The sequence below is a fragment of the Parasteatoda tepidariorum genome, chromosome 5, assembly GCF_043381705.1.
Source record: "Parasteatoda tepidariorum isolate YZ-2023 chromosome 5, CAS_Ptep_4.0, whole genome shotgun sequence".
NCBI classification, from domain to species: domain Eukaryota; kingdom Metazoa; phylum Arthropoda; class Arachnida; order Araneae; family Theridiidae; genus Parasteatoda; species Parasteatoda tepidariorum.
Window position 1 is genome coordinate 7,775,612 of NC_092208.1, and position 21,600 is coordinate 7,797,211.

The 21,600-nt window shown below is 29.5% G+C and overlaps 1 protein-coding gene across 3 annotated transcripts in view; it reads left to right on the forward strand.

Moving 5' to 3' along the window:
- Positions 1-21,600, forward strand: part of LOC107451091 (twist-related protein) — a 101,917-nt gene that overhangs the window by 7,321 nt on the left and 72,996 nt on the right. For 2 of the 3 annotated variants that reach the window (XM_071180959.1, XM_071180958.1), the window contains exons 2-4: positions 9,958-10,086; positions 11,440-11,527; positions 12,468-12,746. In XM_071180959.1, coding sequence (XP_071037060.1) covers positions 9,958-10,086; positions 11,440-11,527; positions 12,468-12,746 — 496 coding nt within the window. The remainder of the gene's footprint in view (positions 1-9,957; positions 10,087-11,439; positions 11,528-12,467; positions 12,747-21,600) is intronic. The other variant, XM_071180960.1, reaches the window with a different exon arrangement.

Below are 21,600 nucleotides of genomic sequence, written 5' to 3' on the forward strand. Positions count from 1 at the left end.
ATTATTATTATAATTATACTAATATTATTATTAATTTTTATTATACTAATTTGATGTTTTACCAAAACATGATTGTTTACCTTGCATTTAACTAAAATTCATAACATTAATGTTAAAAAATATTAGCATAAAATTTAAAGCAAATTAGATTTAAATAAATGTGTTATTATTAAAATACAATTAATAACGCTGTTTAATTTTATGAACAAAACTTTAACATTTGTCATAAAATTAGTATGAGAAATATACTGGAACTGATTTATGATTAATTTACATTTTGGAAGCAAACTACGGAGAAATGTTATTGAGGAGGAGCTACAAAAAGACTTAACAGAAGGCAATGCCGAGAAAGCCAATCAGTGATCTCAAAATCTCTTGGGGATACTATGTGTGTAAAGAGAGTTTACATGCGTGCGGGGTTACTAACTGCTGACTAAATAATAATAATAAAGTACAGTGTCTTTCTATTTGTAAAATACCAGATTTCAATGCATGCCCATAATATTAATTCTTATCTTTCTTTCCTGAACTTTAAGAACCGAAGGAAAGATTAAAGACCTAAAGCGTTTTCCAAAATAAAATTCGTTAAACATTAAGAAATTTCTGCAAGTAAGGAAAATTACTTATGTTGTTTTTTCTAATCCCCAAGAAGTCCATCCTAATTAGACCAATTCCATAAGTCCAAAAATGTGCAGGAAGTCTATAAACAGATGAGGTTTTGAGAAAACCTCGTCGATCTTAAAATCGATACAGTTTAGAATATGCTCGGGCGAAGCCAGAGCAATCCTTCATTTAGTGCAAAGTCCAAAAGTCTTTTGCCCCTGAACATACGAGAGACACCTCAAGTGACCACTTGCAAAGCGAGATAAACAAGTCTGCTGGCTTCTAGGTTCCTCAAAAAGCAAGGCACTTCCAGGAAAATTACTTATTCTACTAGTATTGAGAGGCTACATTTTGGGTACTTTCTTTCGAATGAACCTCCATTCCTTTTTTAAACCAATCAATGACCAGGGGACTACGGGGTTGCTTTTTTTTTCACTTCCCATTATTAGGTAAATAGACGCCTTCATTGTAGGTGGCGGCACAATAACTCAGTTAGCTTAGATTTAAAGTTCAAATTTTGTGATGTCTTAGTGCAATTTTTCTTTGTCCAATTTCAAAATAATTCTGTTCTTTTTTTTTTAAATGAAAGATAAAAATTTAGTCTTAATTTCCATGGATTAAAAAATTCGATGAGAGAAAAACTACTATGGATAAAAATTGTTTGAAATTAGAATGAGTTTTTTGAATTTAAAGAATAGTAAAAAAATGTTTTTAATTTAATTACCTCCATATTAATAAATATATTTTTATTTTCTTTCATTTCCAAGCAACAGAACGTTATTATCTTGAAAATTGACGATTTTATGTAGGACTGAACTGTCCACGCAGCTTTTACTTGGATCTTTCGCGGATTTTCTCGGATTGGGGGAGGGGGGACTGTCATGAGTAGTACAATAGTTATCTTTTGGATCAAACAGCGTTACCCCCCATCCCAGCAGTTTGAAAGGAATTCGCGGGGCGGGAACGTCGAAAAGAACTTAAGATTGATCTTTAGCCTGATAATACATATGCAGACAAATGTCTCGCCAAAATTATGATTGAAAAATCATACCTTCCATCTTTCATAAGAATTAGCGGTGCATGATCCATGAATTGAAACTGAAAAAAAAAGAAACTAGAACTAGCTTCCTTTTATGGTGACTGATATCGATGTCTATATAAACTTGTTTGAGATAAGTCACTTGCAAGTTACACATTTTCATGTGTCTTAATATATTGCTTATAGTTCATTGATCTATCCATTATTGTCAATCGTCGTTCAATTTCGTAGTCAAGACGATGCTCTTAAAGAGAAGAAGGTGGGTTTTAATTTTGGAAAAAGAAATATTTAAAAAAATGAAGAGAATTGGAGACACTTCCAACTGAAGATGTTCCCAACATTAAAAATTCGAATGCGTTACGCGTGTGATATTTAAAGAAGATGTTTTTAATGCACCATGAATCCGTAAACCATGAATCGAGCGAAGGGAAATCGGTGGAACAAAAACTCACGAAAGTATTGAAAAATAGAGCTGTCAGAGAAGCTACATATCCGATACCAAAACTGCTCCAGTAAGTCTCCATTTTATATCTTAAAGTGAAAATTAGGCCGGGATTGGTCGGTAGGCGCTGGGCCCCCTGTTCGAGAGTTTATGGGTCGAACCCCGCCGGCCGAAGACTCCCCGTGTAGTAAAGTGACTGATGCACGTTAAATCTGTCGAGTCGCAAAAGTCCTACATGTTCCCATAACAAATCAAAGCCACTGGGGGTACTGGATTAGGGATCAATCGTTCTCTGATTCAGGTCAAAATTACGATCTGTGGATGAATGAATGGGTCCGCTCTATGAACGGGAGTGACGTATGGTGCGGCAGAAGTCTAATTCTTGGTGATAGATGGCGCCACTGGAAAGCAAGAACAATCGCACCCCCTCTGCCTAAATAGGCATACGTCATCAACAAATGAAAATTAATTTAAAGTCAGACGCTGAAAATTTTTCAGGAATGTCTGAAAAAAAAACATTCAATGAAAACACACATAATTTAAAAAAAAAATCATTAATCACTCACTCATACCCATAATAGCGCAAACACTTTCTGTTATTTTCTCTACACACTTTCTGTTATTAACCATCATTATTCATTAATTGACAATTTCATTTCGTATGAATTTAGTATCAGAAATATGTCATCAACAATGATTTTTTTCCTTAAATAAACAACTTCCTTATTTTTTATTTATATTCAGAAAATTATCTTTTCCAAATAAGACAGTAAAAATTATCTAATAATGAACCTTTTAAATGGTCGTTGATATGCAGTAGGATAAAAACAACCCCCTTTCTCAAATATTCTACTACTTATAATCTTTTTTTTTTTTTTTTTTTTTTTTCAAAAATATATTTTTTTCGAAATTTGGATTCGTGCTAATTTCTTTTCCTTCATAAGACAGGCCAAATTAAATTTGGAAAATAAATTAGTTTAAAAATTCAAGGAAAGTAAGTAATTGAATCCAGCTCACCCTATTTGTGTTTAATGGTAAATTCTTTTATTTTTAAAATATTTAAGAACTTTCTTTAGTTAAATAGTTAGTTTTCATCACGTCTGTAAAATTTTTTGAGGAATAAAATGGGGATGTGGCCATGCTGGTAAAAGAAATTATTCCAAAAAATTATATATGTATATTTTTACAGTATTCTAGGTTGTTAGTCCCTATATATTTGAGTAAATTAAAATTTAAATGCCTTTGTTTGCGAGGCATTACTTAGTTTAGAAAAAAATTGGTTAAATAGTTCCCGAGAAATCAAATTTTAAAAATTTGCACTTTTAAAAATTAGATTTTTCAGAAACTATTTGCCAAAATTCGCTAAAATTTTGTATTTTTCCACTTAAAATTTAATTATTTAAGATTACATAAAAAATTGTGTATCTTTCTAGACAAAATCTTTTCCACTATTGTTAAGAAAAAAACTAGATAATAATAAATATTTGCTAAAGTTATATTTTGTATGGAATTATTTTTGGATAAACGAATTTAATGCGTGCATGCAAAAATTTTTCAATTAGCTTGAAACGTTCTTTAGATATGGTGAAATACCCAAAAAGTAAAATTAACATTAAAGGGTCTGACCAAACTATAAAGACCATATCTCCCAGATTTCGACTATCCCATATATTTTGAGGGTCAGAAATTTGATTCCGTCAAAAAAGGAATTTTTATTCGGAGAAAGTGCATTTTCGCATCTAAATTTGTAATTTAAAATATCGTCTGAGCTAATTAATTATTAGCATATTTGAAGTCACCTCCTCAAACATTTAAGATTGAGTTCTAGAACGTGAAGATCCGATCATTAGCTCAAAAGTTGTTCAAAGTAGTCAATTTTTTTATTATCTTGCGCATTGTACGCCATATGGAAATTCGAAATTTAATCAGACCAAATTATGAAAAAAAATACCTTAATTTAATTCATTATTGAGAGTTGTTGGACATAATAATGAAAATTTTGTAGAAAAAAAGATATTTTTACTAAGTACTTAGCAAAGCACCGAAAGCATTCTAAAGGGGATTTTTTTTTTTGTGTCTGAGAGCACTTGATTAAATGACAATGAATGCACTTGAAGAGATTAATAGTGAATTCTCTATTTTTTATTTATATTCAGCAAATTATCCTTTCTATAAAAATCAATAAAAATAATCTACGAATGAACCTTGTAAATGGTCGTTGATATGTATTAGGCTAAAAACAACCCTTCTTCAAATATTCTACTACTTATATTCTTTTTTTCCCCCTAAAAGTATATTTTTTCAAATTTTAATTCATGTTAATTTCTTTTCTTTGTATAAGACAGGCCAAATTAAGTTAGGAAAATGATTAGTTTAAAAATTCGAGGAAAATTAATAATTAGATCTAGCTTATCCTATTTTTATTCATTAAAATAATTTTATTATTTATATTAAAAGCAAATGTTCCACGCTTTCCAAATCAAAGCATAAAAAGGCGGACGCGTGATTCTATTGTGTTTTACCATGACATTGAATTGAGATATTTTTTGGGAAATTTTTTAAAAAAAGAAACCCAATTTAATGTTGAGGCATGACTTCACATGTTTTTAAGACTTCCTTGAGCAAAGCATTCCAACTTTCTTTTCTCTGATGTGGTCGGAAAAGGGGCTATAGTTTGTCTAAAGTAAGAACTCCCCTAGCAATTCATCTGGACCCGTTGCGCAGACTATAATAACGAGGTATAACTAACTATTCCAAGTAGGGACTCGCGTTTAAAGGAGTCTCCATACCGACTGCAACAGCAACAAATCGCATGTTGCAATGACTTCGCGCATGCGCACTTCTTTCATCCTCCCTCTGTTGCAACAACCAGCGATCGCCGTCGCACTGGTTTCAAGAATTGGATGGAGTTCAATTTTCGTCGCTGTTGCAGACTCAGAGAGTCAATCCGATTCCTATATATTTCTATTCTCAAAGGGAAAATACGATGAAATCACGTATGATTTTAATGTTAACGTCATTCAGAACATAGTGACTTATGTTTACATAAAATACTTGAATATATTTGAAAGATTTTTACATTAAAAGACATTTTTATTGCAAAAATGTATTTTAAATGTTCTTATTTATATAAATCTTCGTTGAAATTTTTATTAAAAATATATAAAATAATATAAATTTTTAAATACATTGATTAAAAATACATATTGATAGGTCTTGATTTAGAAACAGTGTTTCTAATTTCATAAATTCCTGAGATAAATTTTTAAAATTCTAAAGTGGGATTAATCTGCTAATCTCATTTAGGTTTAAGCTATTTTAGTGCATTTTGTTAATTATGAAAAATGCATTGAATAGATGCTTTTCTTTAATTAATTCTCTAAAAGTATTTTGAATTAATTGCAAAAAACTAATAGTATAAATTTCTTCTACAATTAGTGTATTCCTCACATTTTTAATTGTTCATGCACAAGTGAACAGAATATATATTTAAATACATATTTGTTTGCGCTTTTTTTTTTTTTTGCTCTTTATTGCAGATATTCTCGAGTGGTAGTAAAATAACTATTAATAGTCAATTAGACAGAGAATCATTTATGAATTTTGCCAGAGCATAACTTGACATTCAAATAAATATCAAGCCTTTTAAATTAATTCTTTTTATGCTAGTTAAGATAACTTTAAAGTGATTTTATTAAACCATGAATAAAAAATTAAAGCGTTACTCTTGATTCATTAAAAATAAAAAATAAAATGTTCAGCGAAATAAGGAAAAGGTGGCAGCATTTTAGCGTTGCTAAAAGATTAGAAAGCAGTATTTTTTAATTAATTATTTTTTATTTAATAATTTTTAATTATATATTTTTTCTAGAAGAACAAATTTTTTAATTTTTTATTTGCTATTAAAAAGTAGTTATTATTAAAAATTAGAACGTTCGTTTTATTAGAAAAGATTTTCGAAAAGTTATGAAGTAAAGTTCATAAATGAAATGCAAAGCAATCGCTAAAGAGAAAAAGGCAAACTTTTTTATTTAGTTGAAACTGTCATTAATTGTGACAAAAATTATTTTAATTTCAATTCTACTCTCGGTTGATGAAGGGACCATCAATGGGCAATTATTACAAAAACTAAAATTTTGAATGAAAAGTTTTGAAAAATTTCGTACGAAATTCTGATAATATAAAATTTTATAAATACGGCAATGGTGCTCAAAACAGGGTCCTTAAATTTTCTTTTTATAATCAACTTCATAAACAGAATCGCTTAAATTTTTACTTGCATGAAATCAGATCGATCTTTAGCTTAAAAAATAAACCATTTTTATAGAACAAAAAAAGCTGTATTTTTTTTAGTGTAAATTGGTTATTCTATGGAAGGTATTGTTCATCACTATCGGATAAAATTGGGTATATTAGAAATGATGGGAAAAAACGCCTTTTTTCCTACTTGAATATTTTTATAGAAACAAAAATAATAATTTGATTTTACTGCTCTGAGAAATTTTCGGGAGTTTAGAAAATCAAGGAAGCTAAGGAACATATTTGGAATTTATCGCCAATTAAGTGAATGAACCAGTTTCAAGAACAGAAATTACAAATAAAATTTTTGTTATGCCATAGTCTTCATGTGTCTATTGTTGATAGCTGAGGTACCATAACCAATCTTCCAGGAATTTTTATTTGGAGTGTTATAAAATATAGCTACCAGTGGTTCTGTCAGACTGACTATGCCTGGCTTAATGCGACAGTACCATTCAGCAGGAAAAAGAAATGTAGCATATTCAAAACGCGATGTAATCCTTTTTTTTATAAAATTTTTGGAAAATGTTATTTTATGCAAAAGTAAAACATAAATGAAAAAAGAAAAACACCCGCACATTCTTGTACTTCTCATAAAGTAGTAGGGTCACTAAATAATAAAAGGCGTCCATTTTTAAATGTTGTGTAAATGGCTCCACTCGGAAATTCCGTAAAGTGAAATTTTAATGTCATAAATTCCTATCAACTTGCGAATGTAAGAAAAAAACTATATTGAAGCATTTGCATATGGAAATAAATTCATTTTTATCATGTCTATATAAAATGTTAGACGCCCGGTGGCTGAGCGGTAGCGCTTCGCGCTGTCGTGCCACAGGTCCCTGGTTCGATCCTCGGGCCGGGCAAGGTTCACTCAGCCTTTCATCCCTTCAGTGGGTCGATAAAATGAGTACCAAGCATGCTTGGGAACTAACACTGGGGGTTCCGCGTTCGGCTGACCACCTGACCGGAACATATGCTCCTGCACCCCAGAGCCCAAGGTCAAGAAAACTGAGATGGGCACAGTCGGCCTTGGCCCTCTTAATGGGCTGTCGCGCCACTGAGTTAGTTAGTTAGTTATATAAAATGTTAAGTTGCAAACTTGATATATTTGTAATATTTAAAATATTGTTCACAACAATGTTCTGAAAAAAAATATTTTTCCTAACAAGACCTTTTGATAATAAAATAATTTCTGTTTTTCATTTTCCCTAACTTTTTTAATTTGAATTATTTAATATTCCAGCAATTTAGTTTATTTAACAAAATAAAAATACGTGTTATAGTCGGAAAAATTTATACAGAAAAAATGCATTTTTTTTCCATAAAAAGATTAGTTAAGTATTAAAAATTAGTAGACAAAATTATAAGACAAAAATTATAAAAAATAAATAATTTTGTATAAATTATCGATACAGTATTTGTAAAAATGTGACGCAAAGTTTATTTCGACAATTTATGAAGCATCTTGTACTGAAATCATAAAGTAATATAAATATAAAAGTAATTCATATGTATAAAAAAAATTTTTAAATACAAAAAATAACGATAAAATGAGCTGTGGAACAAAAACTAGATACAGAAGAAAAGTGCGCATACGCTAGCCAGGAAACAGGTTTGTTGTCGCATGCGGTGTGAAGGTGCATGCAATCACTTGCAACAGACACACTGCAACAGAGGGGGAAAATCGTGTTTCGCATCGCTGTTGCGTTCGGTGTGTAGACACCTTAACTGCTTAGTGCAGGTTTTGGCTCTTGTCAGCAAGAGAGGGAACTTTTTTCTTCGGCCTAATGTGTAAGCCCTAGAGTAAAGAGAAGCTCTAAAATACGCTATTCTCAAAATTTGTGGCGGGAGGGAGTTGTTACCATAGGCAGACTATACAGTAGAATATCACAACAATGTTATATCTGTCTATGGTCCAAATAGTGAATCATTTGTGCCTTATTTTTATTCGGATTTCTTGAAAGTACATGACAGGTGTGCAGCGTACAGTAATATTTATAGCACTTACAAGGTGTCCAGATTTTAGTTCGACTTTCTTCCAAACCACCAGGCAAGGTAATAAATTCGAAGAACTGAATTGTAAACACATAAAACTTTCTGCATTGCATCTTGTATTCAATTGTCAAAGTCTAATTTTTTATCTTCCTGTAGCACAAAAGTGTTTGAAAAATAACCCAATAAAAATTTTTGAGCAGTGAACCAAGTAACTATAACAGAAATTTGTTAAGACTCTAAGAACAATCTTGGATTACAGATTGATTAATAATTATTTATACTAAACTGCACAAGTTATTCATTTTTATTTTGTGTCTAACCGGACTGCACTATAAAAAATGTTTATTAAAAGGCCTCTTCCCTCTCTATTTTGAATTTTAAGTTATATTTTTGCTTTCTTAGCGTTTTTACCCCTTGATTTATTCAATTAAGATTAATTTCCGATTCATTTTTTTCAGCAGCATATATTTGAAAAATAGCTAAAATATAAAGTCGTGACTTTATTAGAATAAATTCATCAGCGAGTAAAAATTTTTAAAAAATCTATGCATTTTTTCTCAGCAATGAAATGAAACAAAATTTAGAGATTCCAATAGATTATTTTTTAATGTACTTTTGTCTGCGTTGAGACTTGCATTAAATTAACTATTGATGGCGACTATTTAAATTAACTATTATTAACTGGCGAAACACAAAAAATCTCTTAATGTCGATGACGAAAAAATATTTATCAAGACTCTAAAAGTAGGAAAACGTATGATTATCTTTCGAAAAATGAAATAATGAAGAGAACTTTTCATATATTGTTATTCATTTATAGTCATAAGTTTTTGATTGTGGCCTTTCCTTTAGAGCCTTAAATCGTCCATTTGGCTCTTACTTCGAGTCTCTTTCCTTAATTCTTAAAATTTTAATTTTTTTTATTGAGAATTCCCTAATTTTATTAATGAAAAAATATGCATAAAATTTACATCAATTCTAAAAAATTCCAACGATTTTTAATTGTCGGTTTCCAAAATCTAATTAAAAAATATAAATGTTGACATAATTACTAGAATTTATACCTTTCGTTATAGTAATACTGTAGTCAAGTTTAAATTTTAATTCTTTTGCATATACAAGTTTTTTTTTGTGTATTAGATAAACCGTCACGGCATTTTAAATTTTTAAAAAAATAATTAAGGATTTTAAATTTTTTTTGTACCTACAATATTTTATATTTCAAATATTTATATGTTCTATTAAGTTCTCTCAGATAGATTCTTTTCAGTTCTTACATAAACTATCTAGAGTTATGAAATTATTTATCCACGTGAGATTTTTATGTATATCATTTGGCCTCTATTAATTTAATTCTAAAAAAAAGTAATATTTTTTATTTTTATTTTATGGATATTGAACTTTCGTCATTGTAATTATGTCATTTTCAAATTCTAAACTTTAATTGGAAACATTAAATTTTTATAACTATTTTTTTCAACTTTCAGTAAAGAGAATTTAAATGATTTGTATGAAAGTGTGATTGATTGATTGATTCAATGATTTGTATGTGTAAAGATATTTTTTCTTATATGCATAGATGGCATCTCAACAAAATACGAGTATCAAAGTCTGCTGCCGTATACGAGAGCAAAATGAAAAAGATAAGGAGGCTTTGGTACACAGTTATGAATTTCCAGATAAAAAATCAATATTACATTTGCATTCTGTAAGTTATTTCCATTATTTCCGTTTTCAATTAACCTTATAATTTATTTCACTTTCTAAAATGCTCTTAAAAATGCATCATATAGATATATGGTTATAATGCTACAGATTCACAATTACATCAGCTGAAGTGGTAATATTTATGACAATAAATAATCTCGGTCATTTGAAGATAGCAGATGTTAGTTCGCATTAAATTAATTCAAAGAAATTTGTAATTTTTTATTTAATTTCAAGTATTTATTTCAGATTGATTTATACATTATTCAACTTTAGCTGCTTTATTAGTTGATGTTTTGTTTTAAAATTTGGCTATTGCAAAGAAGCGTTAGGAGTATTAAAATAATTCAACTGTCAGTTGATATCCATTGTTGAACTAAACGGAAATAAGTCGCATTTTCTCTTCAATGGATTTTTTTTTCACTTCAATAATTTTGTATATTCTCAATTAAATAGTAGAATAATTTCAAAGAGGTAACGTTTGAAGAGGTTTAAACGTTTTTGAAAAGTTAATTAAGAACATAAATTTACAAAACTCAATCTCATACATATTTTAATAGTGGTTCGGGAAGATTATGAAAGTAATTTCAGTAAAATGATGCATGGGTTCTCGTATTTAATAAAAATATTTTTGGGATCTTTTTAAAAATATTTTTAACAATTTAAATAATCTAAATAATATTTTGCACTCAAAAATTGTATTCCTTATAAGAAATTATTAATACAAGCTGTGAGGAACAGAGATTTTTTTTACAATAGCTCCATTGCAAAAAAATTTCTATTTGCATAAATGAAGATCTTATACTATATTGAATTCAAAGTTACGTTACAAAGAAATGAATTTACTTAATCTTTTTTTGCCAGATCATTGAATAAGGCTTTAAGGAAAATCTGCACTTAATAAGATATTTGTTGCTGTTACTATGGTTTCTGAAATTTCTTTAAGATCCTTCTCCAATAATTTTTCAATTTTCTTTTAAGTAAATAAATGCCTTTGACTATTCAATACATTCTATTAATGTAATTCAAATCCATCGAAGGTCCGTTAATGCCTATTACAAACATTAACTGTTAAAACAAGTTTATTATTATAAAATAGCTTTCATTTGTTTTAAGGAAACCCTAAATAAGCAATTATTTTATAGAGTGCACAAAATCCTCATTAAATTTATTTAATTAATAGCCTACATATCACATATTTAGCTATCACATATTTATTATATCACATAATAGCCTACATATCACATATTGAATAGATGGGCAAAATCTTAAATTTTTTCATCCAAGTTGTGGAAGATATAATATATTTATATTATTTATTTTGTTCATACCCTTTTTATATGCCTTCCTATAGGACAAGGTGTATACTTTCGATCAAATATTTGATCCGAATTCATCCCAAGAACAAGTATACGATGATGTTGCTAAACCCATAGTTGCCAGTAAGTAAAGATATTTTTCATATTACATCATTCTAATTTTGTGTTATGCTACATATTTTAATATAATTTTTTCAAAAGTAATAAAAACGCTTTCTATAGTAGAAAACTGGTTAATAATAATTTTTTTGTTGGGGTGTCATCTCAAATTTAATCACAGATGATTTAAAAGTCAACGTCATAAGTTTCTTTCGTTATATCAATTTTTTATTATACTTATTATTTATATTTTTAAAAAACAATTTTTAAACCCAATTAATTATTTTTATTTTTATTTGAAAGCTGTTATTTTTCCTTTTCTTTAAAAAATTTGATGAAAACAAAATTTATAATTAAAGGTAAACTTTATTTTAAATTTCGCAAAATTTTCCCCATATTTTCTTTTGAATGAATTTTAATTAAAACATTAAGTAAACAGCTGGAGTCAAATTGATGAAAAAGATTTAATTTATTTAATTAAATTCAGTTATAAGTAAACTTCTTTTATAATTTTTTTACTCTAGATAATTATTAAGAATTAGTAATATTAATAATTATTCAAAATTTTGTTGAAGTTCTCCCATTTCGTCTACTAATGTGTACTAGCTTAAAAGAACGTTTTATGTTCAAAACACAAATGAAAAATTAGATTAATACAGTGGATTTAATTTAATTAATTTAATAAAACCAAAAGTATATTTTCCTTAAAACTTTCTTATCTTTTATAATTATTTAGATTTAATAATATTTCAACCGTTCGTAAAATTTGTCTCATTTCTTTGTTTTAATGAATTTTAATTTAAGCATAGCGTTCTGTACATAAAGTCTACGGTAATAATAAAACTAATAAAACGGATTCAACGAAATTAATTTAAATAAGCAAATAAATTAATTTCATTTGAAACTTTCTAACCTTAGTCAACTATTTCAAATTGACAAAAAATGAATGTTTTTTGTATTGAAGAAGATGAGACAGTTTCAGTTCGTCAAGAAAACGTAGCAGTTATTTCGGATTCTTCTTTTTATTTATCCGAGAATGCCCCACAGTGTATCCAAGTATTTGATAACTACATAAAAGATGCTACTACGTATACTGAACTCCAATCCCCGGATCCGTATATTCACCCGACTACCTCCGGATTGTGGTTTGAGGAACCAAGAAACGTTCGATTGCCTACCGTCACGAGCAGAAGAACAAGGGGTCGAGGATTTTTGTCAAGATATACCAGTTTTAAATCAAAAGGTTGGTACATGTCTTTTAAAATTAAGAAAATATTTCGTTGTTTTTCATATTTATTTGTTCTTAATTACAGCCAAATTATTTTACGCACTATCAGATTCGATGTAAAATCTTAATTATCAGGTGATACTATGCAGCTGTATTGTTTTTTATGTGATTGAAACCGGTTTGCATTTGCTTACACTTCTGTATCGATTGGTTAATATTGTAATGCAATACGTTAAAAATAAATACAAATGGGAAGTATATAAAAAATCTCCTGAATAAAAACCCATTGCATGTATGTTTAAATATTAAAGTACTGCATATAAACTCGTTCAAAACATATAATTATTAAAAAACTACAGTGCGCATAATAATTTGACCTAATTATCAAAATATACTAATATACCTGATATTCTATATTCATGTAATATATCGTCTAATTTAACCCATTGATACACGAACGTAAACAAGTGCAAACCGGTTTCAGTCACATAAAAACAATAAAGCTGTATAGTACCACCTGATAATTAAGATTTTACATAGAATCTTATAGAGTGCATAGAATAATTTCGCCAGGGACTGCACGTATTTATTTTGTTAGTGGTTTTACTCCATTTCATTTGTTCTTATATTTGCTAATGTGAATGGCCAAAATTGGTGGTTGTTGACTTTCACCGGTAAATGTTGCATAGTTGCCAACTTTACTGGATTTTGCCAGTTTCTCCTGTTTTATTGGTTTAATAAAAATTCTCCTCGCTTTTTAACATTTTGACAAAATCCCTAAAATTGAGTAAGTTTTCTAAGAAAAATTCCTATTGAAATACATTTTTTGCACAGATTATTGCTTACTGGACTATTTAAACAGGTGTAATGAAGCGATCCTCAGTTTTAGAAATTAGTTTATTATTTTTTTTCTAAAATGTTCTAAATAATAATTTTTTTTTTATTCAGAATTCCTTTTGTAAACAAATTAAGAATTCTTTTAACCATTTTTGATGAATTAAATGGCTATTACTATTCAAAATTATGAGTAAACATAATACAAAACATTTCGAGCAAATTTAATGTCAATCATATAACTGGAAAATATTGCAGTTTTTCTATTTTGAGGACTATAAAAATCCCGAAAATTCCCTATGCGTAAAACATTTAATACGTAAAGCAGCAATTATCAGGAAATTCATATTATTTCGTAAAATTTACTGGAATTTTTTCCATTCATGTTGCAGCTATAAAGTTGACAATCACATAGTCACTTTGGTAAATGTCCGAAATATTTAGTTTTGTTAATTGCCACTGTACGGTGTACATTTGCCCGGTATACCCTACAGTTTTTTTTTTCTCTCAATTTACAAATACAAATTTTTTTAAAGATAGATTGTAACTTTTCCTATTTTATCCGGAGGATTTTATATTTAAAGTGGTAGTTTTGCTTTGATATATTACTTTTTATTCAGTGATTTTAAAGCGTACTATACTAGAGTTATACTAGAGTAAGCGTAGTTATACTAGATTAATTTAAACTTCTGCAAACTAATTAATAAGCGTTGTTGTGGTTTAGGCATTTATGAAATTTAAGAATTTACTGCAATTTTTATTTCATTAACACTACAGAAGACTTCTTAAATAAGTGAAGCTAGGAAAAAAATATGAATTATCTAATACAATATTAATAAATAATCTTATTTTTAAAAATCTAATTTGTAATAAATTCAACAACTGACCGCTGATATAATTTGCTATAAGCAAATTAAATTAAATTTTATGTATATAATTGAACAGTACTATTGATAATTTAATTTAGTTATTGCTTGAAAATCTGTCAATTTCATGCATAGCTCAACAAACGTGACCGAATAATCAATATAAATTTATTGAAATTTAAGTACATTAATTTGGCGAATTGGAAAAAGTAAGGTACCCTTTAACATTTGAAAAATAAGATGCATATAATTCATTTATTTCATTCACGTAATTCATTCATGTAATTAATTTGCTTCACTAAAAGAATTAAACTATTTTGTTACAAATATTTTCACATCATATCAATATTTCCAACAATATGTTACAAATTTAAAACTTATATACTTAAATATTCTAGTCACTTTCATGCCTAATTATTCTAGTCAAGAGAATAAAGTTATTAATGAACTATTTGATAAAGAAATATATAAAAACGTATTATTTTCTGATTGTAAAATTTAAAATTTTTTTGTTTCACTCATCTTAACGGGGTGATGTGCGAGGAAGCTATATCACAAGAGAAACGCTTAATTGCAAATTCTCCTTCTACTACATTACTAACTATATTATAAAACTGAAGTATTTATTTTAGTTTTATAATCGTCGTTGAATAGTCGACCTAATTTTTGGAGTTTACAACTACTAATGTTCAACTCCGTAGCCTTGTAATTTTGAACCCGATTCAGAAGACAAGGGAACTCTTGGATCAAGTATTGGAAGAAATTTGCCCTCATGGAGTACTTTTTGATGTACCCCTCATTTGCGTTACATAGAGAAGGAAACCACGAAAACCTCCCATGGTTAGCCTGGCAGCAAGGGGACTCTAACCCCTAAATCCATCTACCACTGAAAATATTTCACGTTGGCAATGTGGTCGGTGCAAGCAGGAGGCGGAATTCCTATCGACCAGCCGTCGCTGAGATTCGAACCCGGTTCCCCTCATTGGAAGGCGAATGCTCTATCCCCTGAGTCATTGTGGCTCAAAATTGAAGTATTGAAAAAATTCGTTCTGATAAACCAAGAATAAATAATACAGCTAAAAATGCTGGTATTTTTAAGGTCAAAATATAATTAAATTACTGCAGGATTACTTCCCCTAGTTCTTCTATTTTTGTATAAGTTCTTCAATATTTGCAACAGCATTTAATTCTTCCATATAGTTAAATTCTTACATCTAACATCATAGTAGAATTAAGTTTAATCACAGTGCAATAATAATTTTTCTGCTGCTTGATACTCTTATGAATTAAGATAAGAAAAAAAAATATTTAATCGACTGGGAAATAGATGGAAGGGGGTATTCGAAACATAATTTTAATCAGAGTTATTTCCTTTTCCCAAACTGATGTTGGATATTTATACTACCCGGCAAAATCTTTCGAAAAATATAACATATGAAGTCATCGTCCAATAAGAATTTGAGAAATACAGCACGTGGTGTCGTAGATTCTCTATTGACTTTTTCTGATAAAATTATTACAATACAATTCTACTATCAACATTTTTAAAAGGTGATTTTGTATCATACCTTCATCTGTTTTTTATTCTTGATTAATATCTTTGTTTTTTCCGTAATTAGGGCTGTAAAACTTTTTTAAACAGCATCCAAATCGGTTTTTGCCTAATAAAACAACAATGAAAGCAATTTTCATAAATTATAAAAACTGACTAATATACAGAAATCAATTACCTTTTCAAACTTACTAAGCACACAATATTGTTTTGCTTTGCTTTAGAAGTTTCAATTAAAAATTCCTTGCATTTCTAAAAAAAAAAAAAAAAAATTACCAAGTGCTTTTTCTACTAATCCAATAAAGAAGAGCTTTTATGTTTCACTCTTTTTGGAACTAATAGAGCTTTCGAATGGTTCTGTATCATGAAAAAAAAAATTATTAAAAATCCATAGAGAAAACAAAAATTAAATCAAAAATCCAAGATGGCAGAGAAAGAATCTCTCAAGTCACAAAGGTTAAAAACTATACGACCTTTAAAGAAAATGAGGCGCTATTCCATAAATCAGTTCATACCATCTTCGATTCACTATTAAGTATTAAAAAAACACTGAGTTCACTTGCCAAGGCATACAACAGTTGTTTACACAATAAAACTCACTAACACTTGCCACAAAGTGTGGAAATTGTTTGAGTAAATTTACAGACTTTGTGTTTTACAGGAGGTAAAAAAAATGTGTTTAGTATATTCATACCAGATTGATATCATTATAGAATTCGTTGAAAACGTATGCGAGAGGGGGGGGGGATCAACAGGTGGCAACGGCAGCTGGGACAGTCAGATTGCACCGAACATAGAGAGATTTTTAGATGAAATATACATATAATAATAAAGACCGACATATATACGGACCGATAATATGCCAAGTCCATCGGTGGATCGATTTGCTTCGAGAACCGTTCACCACTTTCAGAATCGCAGACGAAGCAAGCCATACCTGAAAGGAATGAAATACTTGTCCATTTTGAGAAAAAGGAACAGAGGTTAGTTTCGTCTGGTATTTTAATAACTAGCAATTAATAGTTTATTCCCTTTTGTTAAGCATTAGCGTATGTCGAAATTTAGCTACATTTGATCTCTTTGTTATTCTGTAAAAGTCAGTTATATTTTCCTTCGCAATTTCACTATCCCAGCACCATTAAAGGGATTCTTCCACAAAAGCGACCTGATTCCCTAAGGTAAGTTTGCTATTCCATAGTTGCAAAGTTTTTTTTTTAGTCCCGCTGTGGACTGATCGTAAAGACACGGTTCCTAGTAAAATACCCGAAGTCAAGACATCACTGTCTGCGGTCAGTAAGCGGGTGGGTGACCACTTTGATCAAATTGCGTAAGGACCGGATTGCGCGGTATCGGTCCTCGTTAAACTTTTCTAACGTAAAGTACTCGGCTTCGCGCTCAAGTCGTTGGGCTATCAAAGCAAGGGAGTCGTCCTCAAGGATGTTTCCCAGACCGTCGGTAGTAGCTCATTGTGCAAATTCTAGTGCGACGTAAAGAAAGTAACTACCTACCTAAAGTTTTTTTGTTTTTTTTAAAGTGTCTGCGTGCAGTTCATAAACCGATTTAACGAAACCGTTTAATACGATATACTGACTAAAATTTAGTTTATTTATGTTTTTTTTTTCATTCCCGAGAAAGTTACTTCAAAAATTTATCTTGCATTTTCGAAGAATAATGCTTCCTACAGGGAAAAAATGTAAAAGTTAAAAACAAAGTAAGTAAATAAAAATTAATTAAACTCAGAGGCAAAAATTTTTTTATCTTAATTACTTATGAATGATCAAATAGTTGATGAAATGTCGATTAATTTACATAATTACTAATCAAAGGAGATATTGCATCAAGTGCGAAAATTTCATTTTGTACTGAGCTAGTAGATTCTCTGCAGAAAACGGCAGTGGAATCGATTGAGTTTTGATGAGTATCAAAAATTTACGTGGACAATTTTTGGAAGTTGTTGCACTTGATCTATGAAATCTATGCTTTTCCTATAGTCAACTATATCCCTATGTTCTTCAACAATTAAATAATAAAAATTGAATAAGAACAATTAAATATTAACTATTACATAAGAACAATTAAATAATAATAATTAGGCAATAATAAATAACAATGAGTTTTTACCGTAAGCGAATAACAGTTATTATTAATCTACGAAATCCATGTTTTTCCTATCGTCAACATTATCCCGAGGCTCTTCAACAATTAAATAATGATTAAATAATAACAATTAATTTTTACCGTAGGCGAATAACAATTGTTATTAATCTAAGAAATCCATGTTTTTCCTACAGTCAACTATATCCTGAAGTTTCTCAACAATTAAATAATAATAATTAAGTGATAAAAATTAAATAATAATAAAGTGATAACAATTAAATATTAACAATTAAATGGTAACAATTAAGTAATAACAATTAAATAATAACAATGAGTTTTAACCGTAAGCGAAAGACCATTATTATTAATCTAAAATATCCATGTTTTTCCTTCAGTCAACTATATCCCGAAGATAATAACAATTAAATAATACCAAATAAATAATAACTATTAAATAATTACAAATAAATAACAACAAATAAATAACAGTAAATAATAACAAATAAAAAATAACAGTTAATTTTTAGCGTGAGCGAAAAACAATTATTTAGTTAGTATTTATACCCAAAAGTTATTGCTTCATAGTACTGATATTAGTGTAGTGTCTTGTGCACGTTACCATTAAGATTGTAAAAGATGCATCTCAAATCCTAGTGAATTTCTTTTTTAAGGGTGTGATCAATCAAATTTTCATGTTAGACAATTTTATTTGCCCCTTTTCGTAAAATGTTTCTTCTTTTCGATTAGTATATTTCTGAGTTAAATCATGTGATATTAATAACCTTCAGAATTTTTTTTTCCTTGTGCAGATTTTGCATTTTTCTGGACATGTGTTATACAGCAAAAATAGCTGACCACTAGCTTATTTATAAATTTTTTTAAACCAATATTGAAATAGTGCGTGCTTGTTTATAGTATTAACATGTAAAAAGAAGAAAGTAAATTTGGAAAAAATCTCAATTCCTTAATTCTTTTTAAATAAATCGTTGTTTTTGCAAAACTAGCTCAGTATTTTTTAAATATGAATTAATATTTATACTATTTTTTGTGCACTCACGATATGCTGTTCTCACGTTATAAGGTTCATTATCGTTTAAAGGATCTAAGATGATATATAACAGGGGTTTCCAACTGGCAGCCCGGGGACCGCATCCGTCCCGCGAAGCCTTTTTTTGTGGCCCGCGAGCTAAAATATATCAGTTGTCATTTTTTTGCGGACAATTTTCGTAAAAATTCGATATGTATTTAAAATACTTTTCTCGTTAATAAAAACCAAATTTCTTCGTTTCTGAGAAATTTAACATACCAATGGTGCAAGGAAATTTATTTTTCAGGTTTTGCATCCAAGAAAATATTTATTCAAATACAAAAATAATCGTGTATGTTGCTCTTTCTTATTTTTTTTTTATTTATTTTTTTTTTTTTTGTATTTTGTGAATATAATTTAGCGTGTGCGTATCAAAAATTTTCTCGAAAAAATTCTCCGATTTAACTTTTTGAAACCACTCATTTTGGACGAAAATATTTACACACACATTTGTAAATTTTAAATGTAAATATAGATTCTCTGGTGGTTGCAGCAGACAAACCTCAATTTTCTCATTGAATATATTGTGTTCTTTTATGTAACTTTAATACCTTAACATTCAGATATCTATTGCACATTAATTGTTTAATACATAGGTGCTCATTAAAGTTATTGTTGCCGAATTTTTATTATTTATTTATGTGTATAAAATTATTATTAATAACAATTAAATATTTTTGAAAATCTACTTCTTAATTTAATTTGTAATTCAATACTTTTGTTTTTTACAACTTGGTAAAACAGTAATATTTAATGTTTCTTCAAACAAAAAAAGAGTCCTACAAAAAATTTTGATAAAGTTGCGGCCCGCCATTTGATTTGTGTTTTTAATTGTGGTCCCCGGCCTCATGTAAGTTGGAAACCCCTGCTATATAATATATCAACCATTGACAGTATTTAATTTTAGGTTCGGTTTAATGTTTTCGTCTGAAGTTTGAAACCATTAATCGTTGAACTTTATTGAAGATTTTCTAAGAAAATTTTTTTTAATCTACAATATGAACAACACTATATACTGTGGGTATAAATACAAACAAATTTCAATTTTCTTTGAAAATATACAAATTTCCTTGTCGATTTGTGTAGATTGAGAAGTTGGTTGGCATTTTATTGAAGATAAGAATACACAGGGAAAGTTATGCCGCACACTAATGTTATTTGCATATTAAATATATTAAGTTAAGTAGGATGGAATTTAAAGGACACATTTGCCGTTTAAATATATCTAGCCTAACACATAAAATATTCAAACTCGCACAAATCATTTGGTAGTAGAGGCTAGAGGATGTCCTAAACCTCGATGGCTGGACTACATTAATACAGATTTTATTTAATTTTATAACCGCCGTAGATCTGCCGACCCAATCTTTTGGTTTGCTAGCACTAATGTTCTTAACCTTGTAAATTTGAACCCAATTCAGAAGACAAGGGAACTCCTGGATCAAGTATGGAGTGAAATTTCCCCACGTTGAGGAATTTTTGATGGAACTAACTCGCATTTGCGTCACATAGAAAGTAGAACTACGAAAACCTTGCACTGTTAGCCAGGCAACAAGGGGATTCTAAGCCATGATCCGTCAACCACTGAGGATATTTCACGTCAGCACTATGGTCAGTGCGAGTTGGGTGCGGAATTCGTATCGACCAGCCTTTTCATTGGAGGCGAATGCTCTATCCCTTGAGCTACCACGGCTCAAAAGCATCCATCGAGCAAAACAATACAGATTTTGAAACAATCAGTGCATTGAATTTGCTAAAACGAGAAAGTAATGGAGAATTCTAGAGAAGGCCAAGACCCATCTCGAACTGCCATGCCAATGTTGAAAATGATAATGAAGCATGACTAAATGTTTTAAAAAAGAATAAACTAAGTTTTTTAAAAAAAATAAATAAATTCCTAGTTATACAGTTAAATTAATACTATTTTGGTTCAATCAAATATAAAATATTTGTTATTTTTTCTCCTTCCATTTTGATGTTGTTTATTCGCCCCATCCGACATCTTGGTGAATTTCGTAAAAATTTGAAAAGAGCTAAATTAGTAATTAACGATATTACTGATTGAATATGTCTTGCATAATAATATAATTCTTGAAACTTGAATCGTGATGGCTCAGGAGGTACAGCTTTCGCATTCCAATGAGGTGAACCGGGTTCAAATCCCAGCGATGGCTGGTCGATACGAATTCTGCATCCGGCACACGCCGACCACAATGCTGATGTAAAATATCCTCAGTGGTAGACGGATCATTTGATAGAGTCCTCTTTACCTTCAGGCTAACTGTGGGAGGTTTTCATGGTTTTCCTTTCTATGTAACGCAAATGCTGGTTAGGTTCTTCAAAAAGTCCTCCAAGAAGGCAAATTTCATCAAGTAGTTGATCCAGGAGTTCCCTTGTCTTCTGGGTTAGGTTCAAAATTACAAGCCTACGGAG